This window comes from Stegostoma tigrinum, chromosome 5, assembly GCF_030684315.1.
Source record: "Stegostoma tigrinum isolate sSteTig4 chromosome 5, sSteTig4.hap1, whole genome shotgun sequence".
In the NCBI taxonomy this organism is placed as follows: domain Eukaryota; kingdom Metazoa; phylum Chordata; class Chondrichthyes; order Orectolobiformes; family Stegostomatidae; genus Stegostoma; species Stegostoma tigrinum.
Window position 1 is genome coordinate 99,073,431 of NC_081358.1, and position 23,361 is coordinate 99,096,791.

Genomic DNA, 23,361 nt, shown 5'->3' on the forward strand with positions numbered 1-23,361 from the left:
GATTTCATTAAACCTACTTCATTATACATCAGATCTGAAATAGCCTGCCCCCTACTTGGATCCACATGTTGTTCCAGGCATCTGTCCCCATACACAATGAATTCTTCCTCATGGCTACCTTTGTCAATTTGATTTTCTTCTGGAACTATAAAAGGATTAAAGTACCCAGAAATAATATGCTGTCATTTCATTTACATGCTGTCATTATCTCGATTTATTCTCTGCACTGTAGAATGGCTCTCAAATGCAATGTGTATTAAGTACAGAGCTCTGTTTCCCTTTTGATACTAATTGCTGCTGCTTTAGCTTGTAGGCTGTTGCTTTGTGACCCACTGAGCACATGTATCAAATTAGTTGCCCTGCAATGCCAAATTCTTTTGCTTTGTAAATCTACGCATCCTCAACCCCGAATCCTCTGCCCCTCTAATCAAAGCTGTTCTCAATCTCCCAACATAAAAATGCCTGATTAGTTTAATCTTACTTTCTATTCAACTCATTTCCTTTGGGTTAATACTACTTCAAACTTCACAATCTCTTATTTTACCTATTGCATGTGGCACCTTTTCAAATACTCTTTGGAAACCAACCCTCTACACTATTGGTTTCCTTTTGAGCTACAGTGCTAGAATTTTGTCAAAGCTTTTCATCTTGCGCTCAATGACAACTTTTAAGAAAAATCTATTAAAACAAGAACATTTTTAGTACATGAGAGGAAGTACATTGATCTGTTTACAGTTGGATACATTGTCGTTGAGAATGCACCAGTTAGACTGCAAAGCTTTGTTTAAATTTTAAACTAGGAATGTTGACTGTTTCATTTCTCAGAAGTGCCAGTTGTAGTTGATATGTAGCTTTCAGTACATAGAAATAAGCCATACTAATAAACCCAAATTTATGTCTGCATAATTGGAATTATTTCGCAAATGTTACCCAATCACAATTATATGCAATGTAGGATGAATATAAATACATAGGACTTTGATCTTTGGAGACAAAAAAGAACATGCATATAAATTAAGTCTGTTTCAAAGCAACAAAAAGGAGACAGCAATTCTTTGGCTTAAATCTCATGGCCATGGTTTGACCAATCAGAACCAGCATGCCCAATTTAAAATGTTTAAATAAAGTTTAACAGGTAACCTTCAATCAAACTGGTACATTCTACATGACTCTTGCCATCCAATTAGCACTCACCTCTCAGAGCATTATGTTTTCCCTCCACATAGGGCAATTTGCAAGAAAAACCAGATGAGTGCAAGTCAAAAAGCTTTGACAAAATGTTTCTTTTCTTAGCAGTGCTTAAAGTTGTGGGCCAAACCACATTTTTCAAACAAAATTTTGTTTTCGAAAAACCACACTTGCTTTGCCTTATGCTATGCTTTATAAGCACATTCTGAAGACTTCTTTAATAATAGCCTCCTGTACTTGATGATAACAATGTAGTTCCTGTTTATTCTTACTCCTCCTTCTGGAAGGAAGGTATTACATTTGGTAACTTCTAATTTGCTGCAACCATTCCCGAATCTAGGAAATATTCAGAGATCACATCCAGCGCATACATTACCTCTGCAACTTAATGTGTTTACTTACTGTCTTCTCTCTTTATAACTGCAAAGACCAACTTTTTTCCAATGGTTTAAGGATCAACAAGCTGGAGTCACTGATTTAAAGTGATTTGCCAAAGGACCAGTAGCAACAGAAGTAAAAACTTTTTCAATAAATTGAATAAGTGGTTAAGATGGTGGAAATGGACAGTGATAACTTTCAAAATGGAAACTGGATAAAAACTGAAGGAGAAAAAATGCAGAGAGGTGGGTGTAAGAATGGAGTTGATTTATCTGAGGAAGGAAGTATGTGCAAGGCTATAAAGGCGGTGGGAGAGTGGCAGTGAACACCACCTTCGAAGAGTCAAAAGAGACATGACAGACTGACTGGTCTCCATGTAACCTGGAACTATGCCATGAGTCTGTAAGATTAACTAGTTAGCTAAGGAGCCTGCACAGATTTCACAGACTGGCTGTTATAGAATCCCTACAATGCAGAAACATGTTATTCTGCCCACTGAGTTCATATCACCTCTCCAAACAGCAGCCCACCAAGACTAACCCATTAACCTATCCAAGTTACCCTGCATTTCCCATGCGAATACCTATTATGCACATCCCTGAACATTATGAGCAATATAGCATGGTTAATCTACCTATCCTGCATATCTTTGGACCATGGGAGGTAACTGGAGCACCCAGAGGAAGCCCACTCAGACACAGGTAGAACATGAAAACTCCACTGAGTCACCCAAAGCTGGAATCAAACTCAGGTCTCTGATAAATTAAGTCTTCTAGGTCTTGGTTTATGCTCTGTAAAGGAGCCATTATAGTTTATGTTAAGCTGCAAACAAAATTTTGCATTCGGATCTATAACTTTCACTACACAAAGGATGGAGCTGGTGAAGCAAAGTCAATAACTAGTGCAATATTACGGAGATCAGACAATTTACAACAGAACTGGCATTCGCCTTACTAGAAAGGAGATGTTTGAAGGGTACACATTATTTCATTTAAATTAGTAAGGATATTGCTAATTCAAAGTTATTTGTTTGGCATGGAATGCCACAAAAGGAGAAACGAAAATGCTTTTCAAACTGGTTGCTTTAATATTTGAAACTGCTTATTAAACTTGATCTTCGAATCTATCTTTTAAGGTCAAATGGACCTGAAGAGAAACACTCCTTTGATCATAATTGTTAAGACACAAGTAAGGCAGCCTATATTTCAATAACGAATTCTATAGATTGGGGGGGGGGGTGAGAGAAGGTGTCACTAACGTGACAATAAGCTCTTCCTTGTAGCCTGTCCTTTACTGTGAAGGCAGTATTAGAATAGAAGATCCCACAGATATAGGACAGAATTCAAATCCTGCATGGTTTTGGACTGGAGAGAATTAGATTCCTTCAGAATTTTATGCCAAGAAAGAAAACTTAATTATTCTAAAGACAGCTTTGGAAAAATTGTGATCTCAAAGGATAATCAAGAGTTCTGAGCTATGAAGGAAGACTAAGCGGAGCCAACACTGGGATGTAAGCTATTGATAGCCAAGAAAATTGATTGAAAGAGATTTCATTGTGACATAGTACTCAGCTAGTATAACTTGAGGGAATGTGTAATTTGAAGACTCTTGAAATAGTTAAAAGTGGAAAGACCAAGCACCGGTGATTGTGGAGTAAAAGGGATTATTTAACAAGAAAATGGCTCATGAAATTATACCTCCAAATGTTCTACAAAGGAAAAAGATCTTAGAACATCCTGAATCACACCTCCAGTATTTCAACTTCAAACATTTTCACCAGCTTATTTTGGCTACAAAATGGAATAGTGGAATAGTCGGTATGTTCAAATGCCATTGGTTGCTGAAGAAGCATTCAGCCAAACAGTGCAAAATGCATAAACTTCTGTTTCAAACTAATCACAGATCCTTTGGATTCCTCCTCCTGGAACTTTCAGTCGAGCAAATAAGTTTCCTTTTTAATTTCTTTTTCTCCAAAGGATCAAAACAAATAATAGAAAAGCAAAAACAAATGCTGGAGATCTGAAATAAAAGCAGAAAATACTGGAGACACTCAGCATCTGTCAAGAGAAACAAAATCAGCATTGAGCTTGGTATAACTCCATCTGAATGAAGTTACCTTTTTTGATCTTTCAGCTATCGTAGGCGCACGAGCTAATAACTTCTCTTCAAGGTATTCCTTGTTCTGCAAAGCAAGTTTAAAAATTCTGGTTAGCATATAGGTTTTAAATTTAATTTGGCAGCTGGGGAAAAGAAATTACTTGCATTCTCTCTCAGACAACTGAACTGTTTTACAACTTGGCTTGAAAAAAAAAATTAACAATTTTTCCCCAATAATGTTAGCCCTGTATCACATATGTACAACTTTTTTTTTGAACAGTTGACTGGTTTTAACTGAGAAGCAGCAAATCTATTTTATAATGAACAATTTGCTTTGAAGACAACATCTTTCACCAGGTTTGAAGAAATCCACATTAAGATCTAGCCTGACGAAGTTCTTTCAAAGATTAAGGGAACACTGAGGGAACAAGAATGGTGTTTGGCTTATGAACTGACTACTGGGAGCAGAATCTGAATGGAAATTATGAAACCAGAACAGTGAAACTAATATTTTGTTAATGACAAGTTATATTTGGAGTAACCAGGGAGGATTCAGGATTTCCACATACCTAAAACTAAGAAATTTACAAAATGTCATCGGGAAAACTTTAAGATGGGGAGAGTGTGTGAACAAACTAAATCATCATCTAAATGGGAGGAATAGCCTTGGAATACATTAGCCAAAATGTGATGCAAACATATGGCAAGACAGAAAAAGAACAAAATGCACATGCGCTCAGAATACAAGTCAATTTTTAAAAATCAATCTCAACAGATTGACATCATTGCTAAACTAAGATTACACTACCAAACACTGCTTGCCATGAGCAAATAGTGCTTTTCTTTTGAACTGCACTGAATTGATAGGCTACTTTTAGACAGATGTTCAGAATAACATAAGAATGGAGAGTTGGAGTTACAATCAAACATTCTGGTCACCTCTGGGTTAAAGATTACACTCAATTTTGCTTTTTTGTACCAGGTATCATCAGGGAATTCTTCACTGTGTTTAACCGACTCCCACAGCATCCATTTCAAGCCCACAGACTCCCACAACTACCTAGAATACACCTCCTCTCACCCACCTTCCTGCAAAAATTCCATCCCCTATTCCTAATTCCTTCACCACCACCGCATCTGCTCCCAGGATGAGGCATTCCACTCCCGTGCATCTCAGATGTCCTCGTTCTTCAAGGACCGCAACTTCCACCCCCTCAGTAGTCGAGAACACCCTCGACCATGTCTCCCGCATTTCCCACAACTCATTCCTCACACCCCGTCCCCGCAATAACCGCCAAAAGAGAATCTCCCTCAGCCTCGCATACCACCCCACCAACCTCCGAATACAAGCATCATCCTCCAACACTTCCGCCATTTACAATCTGACCCCACCAAAGACATTTTTCCATCCCCACCCTTGTCTGCCTTCCAGAGAGACCACTCTCTCCAGGACACACTTGTCCGCTCCACACTCCCCTCCAACCCCACCACACCCGGCACTTTCCCCTGCAACTGCAGGCAGTGCTACACTTGCTCCCCACACCTCCTCCCTCACCCGCATCCCAGGCCCCAAGACAACTTTCCACATCAAGCAGATGCTCACCTGCACATCTGCCAATGTAGTATACTGCATCCGCCACCCGTTGTGGCTTCCTCTGCATTGGGGAAAGCCAAGCAGAGGCTCGTGGACCGCTTTGCAGAACACCTCTACTCAGTTCGCAATAAACAACTGCACATAGTTAAGCTGCAGAGCTGGGCCGAGAGGTGGCAAATGGAGTTTAATGCAGACAAGTGTGAGGTGATGCACTTTGGTAGGAGTAACCGGAAGGCAAAGTACTGGGCTAATGGTAAGATTCTTAGTAGTGTAGATGAGCAGAGAGATCTCGGTGTCCATGTACACAGATCCTTGAAAATTGCCACTCAGGTTGACAGGGCTGTTAAGAAGGCATACAGTGTTTTAGCTTTTATTAGAGGGATCGAGTTCCGGAACCAAGAGGTTATGGTGAAGCTGTACAAAACTCTGGTGCGGCAGCATTTGGAGTATTGTGTACAGTTCTGGTCACCGCATTATAAGAAGGATGTGGAAGCTTTGGAAAGGGTGCAGAGGAGATTTACTAGGATGTTGCCTGGTATGGAGGGAAGGTCTTACGAGGAAAGGCTGAGGGGCTTGAGGCTGTTTTCATTAGAGAGAAGGTTGAGAGGTGACTTAATTGAAACATATAAAATAATCAGAGGGTTAGATAGGGTGGATAGGGAGAGCCTTTTTCCTAGGATGGTGACGGCGAGCATGAGGGGGCATAGCTTTAAATTGATGGGTGAAAGATATAGGACAGATGTCAGAGGTGGTTTCTTTACTCAGAGTAGTAAGGGAATGGAACGCTTTGCCTGCAACGGGAGTAGATTCGCCAACTTTAGGTACATTTAAGTAGTCATTGGATAAGCATATGCACGTACATGGAATAGTGTAGGTTAGATGGGCTTCAGATCAGTACGACAGGTCGGGGCAACATCGAGGGTCGAAGGCCGTGTACTGTGCTGTAATGTTCTATGTTCTACCTCCCAGCTGCAAACCATTTCAACGGTCCCCCCCCTCCCATTCCTTAGATGACACGTTCATCCTGGGCCTCCTGCAGTGCCACAACGATGCCACCTGAAGGTTGAGAGAACAGCAACTCAAATTCAGCTCGGGAACCCTGCAGCCCAATGTGAATTTCACAAGCTTCAAGATCTCCCCTCCACAACTGCATCCCAAAACCAGCCCAGCTCGTCCCTGCCTCCCTAACCTATTCTTCCTCTCACCTATCCCTTCCTCCCACCTCAAGCCACTCCTCCATTGCCGACCTACTAAACTCATTCCGCCCCCTTTACCGGTCCGTCCTCCCCAGATTGACCTATCCCCTTCCTACCTATACTCACCTCTACAGACTCCATCCCCGCCTCTTTAACTTGTCTGTCTCCTCGCCACCTATCTTCTCCTCTACCCATCTTCGATCCACCTCCCCCACTCTCCTTATTTGAGAACCCTCTCCCCATCCCCCTTTTTCTGATGAAGGATCTAGGCCCAAAACATCAGCTTTTGTGGTCCTAAGATGCTACTTCGCCTGTTGTGTTCATCCAGCTCTGCATTTTATTATCTCTAATTCTTCATTATATGTGTCAACTTTTCAATCACGTGGTTCCCAAAATTACATAATCCTCTAACAAAATGGGCTAATGACGGCCTTGCATTAATTTAGGACCTCTTCATATTGCATCCGTCTTTTGATTTTAAAGATAGGGATACATACACGTTTAGACACAATAGTTATTATGAGTTTACATAAAAGGAATCTGGGTCTGCAATGAAAAGATTTGGATTGGGGCAAGGGCCAAAGTAGAGCGAAATCAAGCATTCCGAGGTAAATCTACAGCAGAATGAAGTGTGGGGATTTGGTCGGGGGTGTAGCAGGAAGGGAATGAATGTGGATGTGGTGCTCAACATGGATAAGTAGTACAGGAGAGGCTTTTAACAGGTATAAAAAGTGAAGACATCAAGGGGAGAACTTAAAGCAATTAGAGGAGCAAAACAGGTATGGGGAAAAAACACTGGCAGCTAAAGAAACAGAGCACCCTGTTATTCTATAAGTATATCAATGGAAAGAGAAAAACCAGGGAAAGATTGGGGCCCATTTGGGTCCAAGGAGGGCAACATGTGTTGGAAACCAGGGAACACCAGTACGGTGTTAATCAAGCACCTCACATCAGTCTTCGTTTTGGAGGATGGTGACATAGGTACAGAATTCAGAGAGAGAGATTGTCATTCTTGTGTAGTTTGATGCAAGGAGTAAGTAGGTACATTGGAGGCTCCAGCAGGCTTACAAATGAACAAATCCTCAGTCCAGACGTGTTGTAGGAAATTAGAGGGGTTCTGTCCCAAATTTCCAATTCCTGTCTGGCCGCACAGGAGCTGTCAGAGGATTGGAGGATAGCCAAATGGTTCCACATTTCAAGGGTGGAAGAAACCAGTGAATTATAGACAAATAAGTCTCACATCAGTATTAGGTAAACTATTGGAGAGAATCTCATTACAATTTGGAGGGGCAAGATTTAAATCTGAATAGTCAGCATGGTTTTACCAAAAGGATCTCATGCGGAAAAACAACTGAATATTTCAAGAGGGTGACTTTTTTTTCTGGATTTCATTGAATCTTTTGACAAGATTCCACATGACAAAGGATCCAGAGCAACCTGGCAAAATGGATCCAAAATTGGTTTAGTGGAGGAATGGTGGTGGTAGAAGGCAATTTGTCTGACTGCAACATGGTGTCGAGTGGTATACCACAAGGGTGAATGCTGGACGCCTTAGCGTTTATTTATCAAAAACAATATGGGAAATGTTTGGGGGGGGGGGGGGCGGGAAGGGGTTGAATATTAAGTTTGCAGATGACACAAAGATTGGCCAGGTAGTTGACAGTGAGGAACACGACCTTAGTTTGGTGATATACGTAAATGATCTGGAGGACCATGTAGGTGGTCTGATCAGCAAGTTTGCTGATGACACGAAGATTGGTGGAGTAGCAGATAGTGAAGGGGACTGTCAGAGATTACAGCAGAATATAGATAGACTGGAGAGTTGGGCAGATAAATGGCAGATGGAGTTCAATCCGGGCAAACACGAGGTGATGCATTTTGTAAGATCAAATTCAAGGGCAAACTATACAGTAAATGGAAAAGTCCTAGGGAAAATTGATGAACAGAGAGATCTGGGTGTTCAGGTCCATGGTTCCCTGAAGGTGACAATGCAGGTCAATAGGGTGGTCAAGAAGGCACATGGCATGCTTTCCTGCATTGGACGGGGTATTGAGTACAAGAGTCGGCAGGTCATGTTACAGTTGTATAGGACTTTGGTTCGGCCACATTTGGAGTACTGTGTACAGTTCTGGTCGCCACATTACCAAAAGGATGTGGATGCTTTGCACAGGGTGCAGAGGAGGTTCACCAGGATGTTGCCTGGTGTGGAGGGCGCTAGCTATGAAGAGAGGTTGAGTAGATTAGGATTATTTTCATTAGAAAGACGGAGATTGAGGGGGGACCTGATTGAGGTCTACAAAATCATGAGGGGTATAGACAGGGTGGATAGCAAAAAGCTTCCCCCCCTTCCCGCCAAGAGTGGAGGACTCAATTACTAGCGGTCATGAGTTCAAAGTGAGAGGAGGAAAGTTTAAGGGAGATATGCATGGAAAGTTCATTACACAGAGGGTGGTGAGTGCCTGGAACGCATTGCCAGCAGAGGTGGTAGACACAGACACGTTAGCGTCTTTTAAGATATATTTGGACAGGTACATGAATGGGTAGGGAACAAATGGACACAGACCCTTAGAAAATAGATGACAGGTTAGACAGAGGATCTTGACCAGCGCAGGCTTGGAGGGCCGAAGGGCCTGTTCCTGTGCTGTAGGTTTCTTTGTTTAGTTTACAGAAGTTATAAACAGATTGGTCAGATAGGCAGATCAGTGGTAGATGGCATTTAATCCTGAAAAGTGAGAGGTGCACTCGGGAAAAAGTACCAAGACAAGAGAGCATTAAATGAATGAGAGAACACTAGGAAGCTCAGAGCAACACAGGGATCTTATGCCAGAAGGTTCATAGGACAGTTAAGGTGGCATGTGTCTTTAATCAGTCATAGTATAAAATATAAAGGCAGGGAAGGTATATTGGAGTTGAACACAACTTTGGTTGGGCAATATCTCGAGCACTGTGTGCAGTTCTGGTCAGTGTATTAATTGGAAGGATGTGTTTCTATTGGAAAGATTGTGCAGGAAATTCACCAGGATGTTGCCTCAGATGGAGCATTTTAGGTATGGAGCGCTATGCATAAGCTCGGATTGTTTTCTTTAGAGCAGAGAAGGCTGAGGAGGGAATTAGCTGAGGTGTATAAAGTTATGAGGGACATGGACAGGGTGGATAAGAAGCTGTGCCCTTTAAGTTGTCGGGCCTTTATAAGGCTGCTTAATTTTCAAGTGAAGGATGGGGGTTTTGAGAGGATTTGAAGAAAACTACTTTCATCCAGGATGTGGTAGGAATCTGGAATACACTGCTGGGAAGTAGAGTTGAGATGGGAAACTTTAAAATATTTGGACGAGCACTCAACGTTATTTCATACAAGGCTCTGGGGTCCAAGTGCTAGAATGTGGACATAGTACAGATTCAGCTTTTTTTGGTCAGTGCAGACTTGATGGGCTGAAGGGCCTCTTCTGTACAATTCTGTGAGGTTATAAACAAAAATTGTGCTGTAAAGTTTACACTGCAACTCAGATTTATTAAACAGTAAAAGAAATAAAACGATGATGCAGTTAGAACCATAGTCTAGTGAAACACAATCTGTCGCCTTCTAAGGTCAAGGTTGTCATGGGGGAGTCAATGACAAAACCAGTTATGCAGAAACAATAGAAATTTCTCCATTATAAATTTAAGGTATCTAAGTAAATTAAAAACATGTCTTTCTAAGCCAAGATACTTGAAGGAAAGGCCACATTTACAGTACACACCACTTTTAAATCCCCACAAAATACAACACAAAGATGTGGCAAGGAATTTCAGAATTAGTTTAATTACCCAAATTGATAATGCATTAAAACAAAGAAACTTATGGTTCACCACACCTGCGAAAAACTCATTTCACAGTTCTTGGCTAACAGTACAGCTTGGTGTCAATGTTCATTGCACAGCAGGGTGTTAAATAAATTTGTGAAGAACCCTGCTTAATATCTTCAAAGCAGTAACACTGACATCACAAAAGTACCAGGCAATGACTATCTTGAATGAGAACATAACTATCAACTCTTGGCTTCAATAGAATTCCCCCATTTTCAATAGGTTGGAGGTTGCCATTGACCAGAAACTGAACTGGATTAGCCACACAAATAAAGTTCCCATAGACTTAGCAGACCAGAGGGCTGCGCTCTCATTAGACACACACAACTAGGTCAAAATCCTGGAAGTCCCTCCCCAACGAACCTGTGGATCTACCTGTAGCAAATGGACTAATGAGGTTTGAGAAGGCAGCTCACCACGATCTTCCTAAGGACAACTAGGGAAGAACAAATAAATGCTGTCATAGTTGGCATCATCCATATACTATGAATAATAAAAGCAATTGCTGAGAAAATTGCCAATTGCCACTGTATTCGAGCTTAACTACATAAATACCATAGATCATCACTGGAGCATTGGTTAGCTTTGTTGTATGTCTTGCAAATGTGAGGGGATTAGTCTGTAGTTTTGGTTGGAGCTAAGTGAGAACAATCCTAAATTTACATCTCAAATGGATCAGTATTTTCAGCAACAATTTTGATTCCCATCAGTATCTGTTGTTAAACCAGATGTTACTTTCTACTCCATAACAAAGTGACTCAGCGTTTTACAGATCAACATGGAATTTTAAATCCGAAATGCTGATGGACCAAAAAATCAAACTGTCCAATTGGTTTGCCTCTCCTTATTATGTAATTTCCAAATCCAGACGGTGCCCCACCATACTGCATCTCTCTGATTTTGGTCCTCAATGCTCCCACCCTTTACCCCACAATTTGGGGGGGGGGGGGGGGGGGGGGGGGGGGGCGCGGGGGTCATGTCTTCAGCTCTCGATAATAGGCAGCTAACTAAAATGTCATGGTCCACTCAATAATGGATCTGCAAGCTACTTGATCTCAAGTCCACATACAATAAACTTCGCTATTTTCTAAACAAAATCATATACGTGACTTTTGCTGGCTGGACTAGCATTTACTGTCCAACCCTAGTTTCCTGAAAAAAAAAAGTGGTGGCGGCAAGCTATCCTACTGAACTGCTACGATCCATCTCGTGCAAGGAATACCCACAATGCTGTTGGGGACAGACTTCAAGATTTTGCCCACATGACACTGATGGAACATTGATCTATTTCCAAGTCTGGGTGGTGAATAGACTAGAAGACAATTTACAGTTGGAAGTGTTTCCATGTATCTTTGCCTTTGCCCTTCTAGTTGATTGCAATCAAAAGTTTGGAAGGAGCTGTTAAAGGAGCCTTGGTTAATTTTTGCACCATATCTTAGATGGTATACACAGATGCTGCCAGACCTGCTGTGCTCCTCCACGAATTATTTATTTATTTTCTCAAATTACTTTATACAGCTCTAGTGGAATATTGCTTCTCATATTTTCTGTCTCAACTAAAATGATCCCATATACTTCGTTAACTGCTTATGAACCTGTTCAGTTATATTCACGGATCTACGCAGATACATTCAAATGACCCTTACTTACTCTACTTTTCAGTATTCTACCATTTCTTGCTTATTTCCTTGCCTTATTTGTCCCTCTTCACACTCCTGTAGATTAAGCAGACTTGCCATTTTTTCTTAATACTTAACCAATTTTCTTACAGATGCAGCTTTCTTCCTCCCATCAGCCACACAACTAACTTTTCATAAAGACTAAATTTTCTTCATCATTCCCCTTACATTTAAGTCTCATGAGCATGATATATCATTAAAAGCGTGACAGCGCTACAGGATCCCTCCAAAATCAACCTTTGGACCACCAAAATAAATTTTAATCCACAATTTTTTGCTTCCTCCCACCAGTCAATTTTACATCCACCTTGCTATTTGTGCTTAGATTCAATTTGCTCTTCTTTTCTGATAAAATTGCTGAGAGCTTCTCAACATTTTTACCAATATCTGGATGATTACATCAAATGCATAATTCTGATTGACAGTCCTTGTTACCTCAAAATCTTCAAGTCAGTTGGCTACAAATATTCCTCAGTAAATTCACGCTGTCCAACCTTCATTAGTTGATTCCTTTCTAAACTGCTTAGAATTTCCTAGAATTCTTTCTAACTCTTGCTGACCAATGAAGTTACCTTATTTAGTCTAAAATTACTTATTCCACTTTTCTCCTTTGTTAACCAAGTTCAAGGTCAGCAAATGTTCAGTACACACCAGAGTCAGAAAGGATACAAAATCATAACAGAGCTTTTGTTATTTGTTTCCTTCATTCTCTTAGCATTCTCAGATATATTTCAATTGGGCCTGGTAAGTTATCCAATTTCAAGATTGCTAAACCTCTTAATATTTCTCGGCTCATCAGATTTATCTCATCTTGTGTGTCACTTTATTCCTCCTCAACTATAATGTCTGGATCATTCCTCTCATGATGACAGAAGCAAAGTATGCAGTAGGATCCATGCTCAAATCTTCTATTACCACCCTCTTTGTATCCTCCTCACAACTTATCTTCCTCCAAGCTTTGTACTGTCAGGAAACTGGACTACAATACAGTCTGTCATTTCCCTTGTCTAAGTCATTAATATATATTGTAAATAGTTGAGGTCCCAGCAGTGATCCCTGTGACATTCCAATTGTTATAGTTTCCAAACTGAAGATGCCCCATTAATTGCAAATTTGTTCCGTCAGTTAGCTAGTTCTCTATTCAACCAAATAGATCATCAATACCATGCTTTCATCTAGTGTAGCAAATTAAGTGTGTCACGTTCTCAAGTACCTTTCGAAGAGCTAAATACACATCTATTGATTTCACTCTATCCAAATCATTTGTAATCTCCTCAAACGTGTCAAACATGATTATCGTTCAGAAAACCATGCTGTCTAATTGCATTATGATATTTTAATTGTTCTGTTCCTATCATGGTAATAATGATTGAGCAACAGTGTAATATCAGATATTAGGCTGACTGATCTATAATCTTCCATTTTCTGTCTCCTTCCTTTCTGAAGAGAGGAGTTATATTTGCATCTTCTCAAGCCGCAGTACTTTTTCAGGATGTAGGGAATTTTTCAAGATTACAACCAATCCATTTTCTTTCCAACAACTTCTTTCAAGGCCAAAGAATGCAGATGATCAGATCCAGGGACATGTCAGTATTAAAGCGCATTTACATTCCCTTTTGTCCCCCCTCTAGCTATAGTGATTATTTCAAGTGAGGAATGCATGATCAGAAGTAGGCCATTCAGCCCAACTAAACCACTCTGCCATTAAATGTGACCATTGTTGATCGAATACCAATGTCTTTGACTCATGCCATGCTGATCACTGGTAATCAGAAATCTATCAACCATTGTTCTAACTCCACTCAAAGACTGAACTTCCACAGCCCTCTTGGAAAGAGAATTCCAAAGATTCATAACTCTTGAATAAAAACGTCTCATCTCAGTCCTGCTAAGTGGCATCCCACTTAGCTATAAACAGTGTTCCATGGTTCTCGACTTCCCAACCAAGGGAACATCTTATCTGCATCTACCTTGATGATTCCTTTAAGTTCTTGGTAAGCTTCAATAAGATCACCCCTCATTTTTCAAAATTCTGAGGAACACAGGCTCAGTTTAGCCCATCCTACAAAGTCACAAGTAAATCTGGTTAATCTTTGTTGTAAATCTGCCATGAAGACAATACCTCCAAGATAAGGAGACCAAAACTGCACACAATACTTTAGGTCCAGTCTAACAAAGCTGCTATAGAGTCAAAGCAAGACTTCATTATTTCTATACTCAAAACTCATTAATTAAAGCCAACATTCCATTAGCCTAAGGATTTGCTTCTCCAGCATGTTAGTCTCCAGTGACTTAATGACAAAGATACCTCGGATCTTTTGTACTTGTTCACTAGCCAACGTTTTATCATTTAATAAATACTCCGCACATCTGTTTTTCCTTCCAAAGTCTCATTTTCACACTATATTCCATCTGCCACACTTGAGCCCCTTTACCAAGTCTGTCTAAATCTTTCTGAAGCTGTTTTACATCTTCCTTCTTTTCTGCCTGTTGATGTCTTTTATGTTTTTAAACTGTGTAGGAGGATAAAATTATTGTTCAAAGCCTTTGCTATTTTCTATTTACCTATTACTAATTCTCTAGTTTCAACTCTTAAAATGGCCATTTTAACTTACTTAGAAAATTTTAGCTCCTCTTTCTTTATATACACATTTATAGAAGCTGTTACTGACATCACTTGCTAGGTTTCTCCCATACTCCAACTCACCAGACCTTTGCAAGTATACCTTCCAAATCAACAGTCTACCAAAAGAGGAAAGGCAAGCATCACACAAGATCATCATTGCTTGTTTTCGTCCAAGACAGACAACATCTGGACTTGAGGACATATCCTCTTTCTTCAATGTTTCTGTACCAAAATCCTAGAAATTCCTATCAAAATTGTATGAATGAAAAGAGTGTTTGATGAGGCCACTTTCTCAAAGCAATTAATGACAGGCAATAAAGACCAATTTTGGCAGCAACACCTTCTTCCCTTTAATACGTGAGAAAAGTTGATTATTTCTACGGTATTGAAACCTTATACTATGTTATTATTTAGGAATTTGGGGTCTAAAGTAGAGATGAATAAATTTTTGGTTTTCAGTCCTGTAAAGGTTACTTTTTCTAAACAAAAAATGTCTGAAATAATTTTTATTTAAAAATTTGGTCACAACTGCATTCCCAAAAACTCATGAGACTTATGCTAAATTACTAGACAAGTTTGAGTTTTCATGACTGGAGGGGGCTAAATCCAAAAAAGGAATTTATGTCAAACATGCTGCTTAACAGCTCAAAAAAAAAAGTCAAATTAACTGGAAAAATCCCCAGGATGTTTCAAAAGGGAAGCAGTGAGAAAATCCTGTGGCAGTGCAGCTTGGGGAAAGATGGAAAAAGGCATGAGAGAAAGTTGCTAATGGAAACACTTATGCCCATATCAGTTGACTAAGAAATTAAACAAAGAGGCAGACTGATAATTTTACTTGGATCAAGTAAAATTATGTTTATTGTTTACATTAGCATTTCTCCAAATTTTTTTAAATTTCTGCGCAAAAGACCTCCAGTTCTTTTGTTAACATTACTGTGGAATCCTTGTATGAAAATTTTAGGTGACTGACTATCATGTTAACCAAAGTGCAAAAATGAAACTTTTGGTCTACCAAATCAAGTTTCACTGAGACTTGGCTTATCAGTGTTACTGTCAGCTCTGGATCATAATGCTACATTCATTCATTAAACTGCAAAGAAAAAAAATCAACATTTGCCAGCCTAATTGTGATGTTTAGTAAACAGATATAATACAGATTTGCTAGTTTACCTTAGCTTTTTGGAAAAACTTGTGCTTTAAAAATTCTGCTGCTGTAGGCCTGAAATTAAAGAAAATTACCAATTAGGAGAGATAAACAATAATATTGGGTATTCCCTGATTTGCTGAAACTGGTCAATTAGCAAAAGGCATGCCTCAAGCATGGTAAACATTTTCCACATTCATTTGTGTTAGAGAACACAAGTTAGTTTGGCTTGTTCATGCCAGATAATCATTAAGGTCAACACTGCCGCATTTCAAAGAGAGCTTCAGAGCACTTTCCAACAATGTCCTTTGTCCATCCTTTGATTGCTAGGCATTTGAGCGTTCACTGAACTTCCTAAACCTCAAATGATTTTCAGCCAACTAGACAGGATATCCTGTCATGACTTTCTGGGAATTTTGTCTGTAGCAGGCTAGCTACAAGTATGATACTGGTGCTTGATCCACTGCCCACCCATTGAATCCAGAGGATGTACCAAAAGGCACTGGTGTTGAAATTTTTTTTGGTGCTCTTACATATTTGTGATACAAAGACAACAGAAATACAGGAGTGGATGTCAAAATATATGCCATGCAGTAGGATTTCCATTGAATTGCAGGGGTCTTGGTTGTCAAGTACTGTCAGTGTTTGCTGACAATTGAAACGCCAGAATTAATACTATTTTGGATTTCAAAGACGGTGCTTTGAGATGGATGGCTGCAAAGGTACAGGAAGTCTTCAAAAAATTCTACAATCTATCCTTCAACATATATGTGTGGTGGAATATTTAGCTGGCTAGATATTGTTTGAAGGGCTTTGTTTCAGCAACATTCAAGGGGGATGTAATTATCTTCTATTCAAAGATTAAAAATAATAAAGAATGGTTTGCAAATTTGGTGCATAGTAGATTATATTATGATTATCCACAAATTGTAGATCATGTATATTTATGAAGGTCAGATGAGTCAATTGGCCTGAAACAAACCTTCTCTCCAAAGATGCAGTTAGGTTTTTCCTGTATTTCTGCCAGTATTATCTCTGGAAGTCAGTTTAGTTTCAGCATAGAAGGAATCAAGATCAAGGAAATTTTCATTGACAGTATTTAATTCTAACACCAAGTGGGCAAAAGGGTAGTTGATCTTTGAGATGAATAACCACTATCATAAAGGTACAGAGTAACACAGGAGATATGACACTATCTGCTCACTTCCTATATAGACGTGAAGACATCTGTTTCAGATCTCCCACTTTGTCTGGCAACAAAAACCATGTCAGAGGTTCCTCTGCAAGATCTACAGGCAGTCACCGGGAAGTATATTCACAGCGACAGGAAATAGGTGATTTAAGAACTTTATCATGATTTTCCCTGCGGAAAACCAAAGGGAAATACTCCAATAGTTTTCACAACTCAAACAGATGTTGTCAACAGGCACCAAGAATGGGGAAAATTATGAAAGGAATTATACAGGATCAATAATCTTAGTTCAAGAGAAAATCTTGTCAGTTTTCAAAATTTGACATGGTCTTTGTTATCAGATTTAGAAAATCTGTGTGCAATTCAAGAGAGAATTTTAAAATATGGGCATTTTGTGTAATCATGAAAATCAATTGGAAGGCATTGTAATCAGCAGAATGCATCACTGACTAAATAAACAGCTGAAGTCAGCACAAGACATCCCTTCAATGGAGGATGTCCACGCATTAAAACAAACCTGCAAAAAAAAAAATCACCACGCAGCACAGGGAAATTCTCATTTTGACAAAAGCAATGGAAATGCCTCATCTTCAAAATATTTCAAATATATTCTCTTCTAATACGCAGTGAAGAATCAGTACATATTCCGGTGACTTTAAAGAACAGCAAGATGGTTTAATTCAAACACGATCAGGTTAATATACTGGAGACACAAGGCTAAATATAACAACTTTGGAGGCGTTTCTCAGGTTTGCTGAAGCTGATTGCTTAGTTTACTTTCTTTTCACTGAAGGACAGATGACTACATTCATTCTCAACATAGATATACACGAATACTTTAAAACGGACATAAACAATTGATAAAGTTGATCCAGGCAAATTGGTTAGTCAGACATGAAGCTCAAAAGCTAGGGGACAAATTATAATACAGGAAATAGAAAGGTAGGACGTAACTTTACAAGTGTTGGATCAGTAACAGTTAAGTGGCACAACAAAGGCGGCACTTGAATAAAAGACATGATGGGATTTCTTCTTTGGCAGTGGTAATATTCCTATCTCTGACCAAGGAGGCCAGATTCAAGTTCCATCTGTTCCAGAGGTGCGAAATAAATATCAATTTAGTTGAATACATATACCTATAAAAGCCTCGTGATCCAGTGGTAGTGTTCCTGCCTTTCATCTAGGAGGCATGGTTCATATCCCATCTGCTCTAGAGATGTGACATAAGACATCTGAACAGGATAATCAAAAATACTTTGTGGTGTGTAGTGGCTTTTCCTGGAACAGGAGACTTGAGTTCAAGTCCCAGTTTCTGCAAAAGTGTGTAATCAACTTGTCCAGATTTTATTAGAAAATATCTAAAATGGGATTCAAAATAGTGCACACAAGAAAAATCTTTCATCCGTACCAATCAAAATGATTGAGACACATGGAAAAATAAAGAAAGCAGGGTTGGAGGTAGAGATAAACAGAAGAAAAGCTACCAAAGTAAAATAAAAATGTATTGTTAAAGCTCAGGAAGCCTGACAACAAATGTGGAAAGAGTTAACTTTTCAGATCAATGACCTTTTGTAAGGTGTTCACTGATGTACTTAGTTTTTCCCTCTATTTTGCATCTTTCAGATCTCTGGTAAACAAAATATTTCATTTTTATAAGCTATTTATGGAACTTAGTGCTTTTTTCATACTCCTTAGATGGTGCATACACCTAATTTTTCCATGACTTTTTTCAACAAACTGAGTGGTACTTCCACATTACACCTGATGCTAGTTTACCAAATAGGTTTAAAAGACCATCATGAATAAATGAACAAAGAAATGCAGAGGTGGAATCTCTACAAATCCGTTGGGTCAGGTTGATGATTACACTGCCTACAGTAAAAGGTCACCTTTGACAAAAGTAGGATGCTGCATGAGCTTTAGTGCATTGTTCCAGAATGTTCAACAACATAACTCTTACACAAAGCCAACTGGATTTCTAACCATGAATTATAGTTTACAGGTCAATCCATTAAAAAAAAGCTTTTAAAACTTCCATAAAAGAAGTGCAAATGCTTTATGGTTTCACGAGAATTGAAATGGCAAACACTGAGAATTTGAGTAATCCTAAGCTTGGGACAATAACAAGCATAATAATAATTAACTGTCTTTTCTGGAGCTGTCACCAAAGCACCACAAAGGCCAGGAACATTGTAAGTTTTACAGAATCCAAGCACAGAAGGCCATTCTGTTCATTGTACCTATCCAGCACTGAAGAGCTAACGAATTAGTCTCAACCAGTGTTTCATTATAGTAAACACACAGTTTCCCCTTATGAAAGGGAGGGGAGAGGGGGGGGCAAGAGAGGGAAAGGTGACAACTAGATCCATTCTAATAGAATGGGAAATCACCATTTCTTTTAAAGATTTTAGTATGCTATCTCCCCAAATCTGAAACAGGCAAAACTCTCAAATTAGTTTGACCTGATTTTTTTTAAACTCTCGATCTACGTCGTATTTTGTCAGTCTATTCCAGACAATAGATACAAATTCACTTTTGATTTAATTCATTTTATTGCTGTGACATGTACCAAGATGCAGTGACAAGTACTGCTTTGTGTGCTAATCAAACAAATCATGCCTTACATAAGCATATCAGGGTAACAGAACAGAATACAGAATATAGTGCTACAACTAAAGTGCAGAGAAAGATCAACTTTAATGTATGAGAGGTCCATTTGGAAGTCTGATAACAGGAGGGGAAGAAGCCATTCTTGAATCGGCTGGTAAGTTTTCAAACTTTTGTATCTTCTGCCTGATGGAAGGTGGTGTTAGAGAGTATGACTGGGGTGGTAGGAGTCTGAGATTATGTTGGCTGCTTTCCTGAGACAACGGAACGTGTAGACAGAGTCAGTGGAAGGAAGGCTGGTTTTTGTGATGGACTGAGCTGCATTCATATCCCTAATTTCTTGTGGTCTCGGGCACACCAGTTTCCATACCAAGCTGTGATGCATTAGGATAGGATCTTTTCTTTGGTGCATCTATAAAAATTAAGGACGTTGGGGCATTGGTGTGCTTTCTTGAGTGTAACATTGATGTGGATGGACAAGGATAGATATTTACTCCGAGAAACTTAAAGCTCTCAACCACCTCCACCTCAGTACCATTGATAGACGTCCACTCTGCTTCCTTAAGTCAATGACCAGCTCCTTCATTTTGCTAACATTGAGGGGAAGATTGCCTTTACACTAAGCTGTCCATCTATTTCCTGTGCTGTCTTGTTGGTTGAGATCTGACCCACTATAGTGGTGTCGTCAGCAAATTTGTAAGTGGAATTAGAGCTGAATTTGGTACACAGGAGTGAGTGCCATTAGGAGTACCATAAGGGTCGAGTACAGCGCCTTGCAGGGCATTGTTGAGGATTATTGTGGAGGAGGTATTGTTGATTATTCTTCCTGATTGTGGTCTGCAGGTCGGCGGCAGGGGGTGGGTGGTGGGGGTGTTGGGTGGTGGTGGTTCCAGGATCCAGTTGTACAGGGGGTAGCAGAGTGCTAGGTCTTGGAGTTGGAGTTGAGAGGGGAATTTGGTTTGAATTATGGTATCGGAAAGCAGAGCTAAAGTCAACAAATAGGAGGAGGAGTCCAATGTAGATGTCCTTATCATTCAGATGCTCCAAGGAAGTGTAGGGCCAGGGATATTGTCTGATATTCCGCAATTTACCAATGTATTCATCAATAGGCTTAAAGGTCTTGTGATCAATACCACACCCTCTATTTGATCTGCATCTCCCTTCGAATTTTATGGATCACTTTTGGTTTTCAATACTTTATCATGGCATTTGGCAGAGTTCATTACATAATGGCACTTCTGAATTGATTGACTACTTCCTAGGGTTTAATTGCCCATTTTAAATCTCAAATTCTCTTAATTGCCTAAAAACTATCAATTCTATTTCTGTTCACATTTCCATCAGTTTCAGGTCTCCTTTCTCATTGTTGTCAGTGATGTGTATCTAGACTGTCTTGCTAATTTCTTAACAGCATCCTCTGTTTTTGCCATTTCACTGATTGCCTCTATGTGCTATGACTATACTATATCATAGATTGGCCGCATAATATACATCACATGAACATTTTGGAAAGAACACCACAGAAGAAACTGGCTACAGCATGCAACACTATTGCATTGGCTTTCAGTGATCCAATTTGGTATTGGATTTGAACAGGACAATAGCCATTGCTCTCTCTTTTCTTTACATCTTTACTTCAGTAGGTTGTGCTTGCAATTATCTAGTTTCTCATGTGGTATTTAAGGAATTTGGTTGACTTGTTTCTGATCCTGAACTGTGTGAACTACAGTCTAATTTGGGTTTCTAATTTGCAATATTACTTCCCCTTTTAATTTTTTTTTAAAAACCAGGAGAGGAGTGGAACATGGAAAAGAATAATAATTCACTCCTCCACATAATCATAGCAAAATAGATTGTTTTTAAAAAACTGTTCACACAATAATTTTACAGTAATAAGCAGAATGCTTACATTGATCAGTATAAAACAAAGCACTGAAACCAAACCATGCTGCTCAAGCATAATTCAGAATTATACTACCTTAATTCATTGATCCTGAGTATATTTCCAAATTCCTGACCTCAAAGAATACGTAAACAAGAGCATTCAGAGACATTTTTTACCTCTTCTCTGGGTCTTTCTGCAGACATTGTGAAATCATCTTCCTAAAGGACTTCCCATACTTTTTGACCATTTCCTTATCCTGTACACCTGTCTCCAATGAGGGAGGATCGTTCTGAAGAGTCAACATTAAAACCTAATGAAGGAAAGAACATTAAAAAGTGGCTGAAAGAGAATGTTTAACCAAGTTTATAAAAGTTATTAATCGTGGCGTCTCAGAATCGTTGGGGGAAAAGGGGTGTGGGGGTGGTGGTGGTGCTGTATGGAAAGACACAGGACTATAGACAGTTAGATAGGTTTTGGGGAGTCAGTTATTGTCACAATAGTACGGACAACTAAAATTGTTCAAATAATCAGAGGTAAATCAGACAACAAAATAGTATACAAGCAAAGAACTGCAGATACTGCCGATCTGAAATTTTAAAAAGTGCTGGAGAAGCTCAACAAATCAGTCAGCATCTGTGAAGAGAAAGAATTGACCTATTAAGTCCGACATGACTGATCTTCAAAATTGGAAGTGTGGGGAAATACGATGGGTTTTATGCTGTCAAAAGGAAGGAGCAGTAGCAAGCAGAACAGGTGGTAAACGGTGGCCTAGTCAGCAACAGCCACACACCTTTAACAAATATAGAAATACAACATTAGTGAGCCAGATTTCCTTTGTTCTAGTTTATAAAACAGAAACTGGTAGCTTCATAGTTATCATGAATAGGTAATTTTATTTCATATATTAATTCCTCGAGTTGAAGCTTCCACACCTGTCATGGTATATCTGAAATAACAGTGTGCAGCTAGAAGAACACACCAGGCCAGACTGCATCAGAAGAACAGGAAAGTTCAGGTAGAAGGGTCCTGACCCGAAACGCCAACTTTCCTGTTCCTCTGATGTTGAGTGGTGTGCTGTGTTCCTCCAGCTCCCCACTGTTTTATCTGACTCCAGCATTGGTAGTTTTTGCTATTTCATGGTACTTCTGAACTTGTCTCTCAGAGAATTGGGCCTTTTATTACCAGTTCAGTAACATTACTGCTCTGTCACTGTTCACCAATTCATCTTTATCCCTCTGAGAATATTATAGTTAATAAGCAGAAGCGCCAAAGTATTCACATACTACATCCAAAAACCATTTTCTGCACAATATTTAACTTGCATTTGGACAATTCAAAACTGTTTCCAATGTCTCCCAAGTGAAATGCCACTGAGATCAAAAAGAAAAAGACAAATGTTGAAAACATGCAAATTGATGGGTATCTGAAAGACTTATTATTACAGTAAGAAGAGCCTGACTGAGGATCCAGCTCAGAATCCTATGATCAAGCAGGTAATATGGTGAAAAAGCAACAGACACTGCATTTTGAACGAACTGAAAATCATGGTGTTTTGAATGTTTAGAAATATTGATTAATCAAAGCAGCTAATGCAGATCTCTGCTAAAGCCAAAACACATTTGGCAATAAAAACAGAATGACAAAATTACCAAAATAAACAAAGGGCATAATAAATAAAAAAGGTAGCATAAAAATGAATCAGGCGATATCTCATGGGAGGTTAACAAATAAATCTTGCCATACGATACAAGAACTGTGTAATAGAATAGTTAAAAAGTTGATTGAAAGTAAAGGGCTATATTTAAACAGGTGCTGATAACTGATTAGAAGAGGGCTTGATGTGATGTACCTCAGTGTCAATGCTAGGTTTATTTCATTTACTATGTGCTCATGATGATTTGGGCTTGGATACAAGAAACAGGATATTAAGTG

The 23,361-nt window shown here is 39.3% G+C and overlaps 1 protein-coding gene across 2 annotated transcripts in view; it reads right to left on the reverse strand.

Annotated features, from left to right (window-relative positions):
* The window catches only part of LOC125451719 (serine/threonine-protein kinase OSR1-like), a 163,307-nt gene that overhangs the window by 37,871 nt on the left and 102,075 nt on the right, over positions 1–23,361 (reverse strand). For both annotated transcript variants that reach the window (XM_048529252.2, XM_048529253.2), the window contains exons 8-10: positions 21,606–21,739; positions 15,772–15,820; positions 3,683–3,748 (exon numbers count right to left, since the gene is read on the reverse strand). In XM_048529252.2, coding sequence (XP_048385209.1) covers positions 3,683–3,748; positions 15,772–15,820; positions 21,606–21,739 — 249 coding nt within the window. The remainder of the gene's footprint in view (positions 1–3,682; positions 3,749–15,771; positions 15,821–21,605; positions 21,740–23,361) is intronic.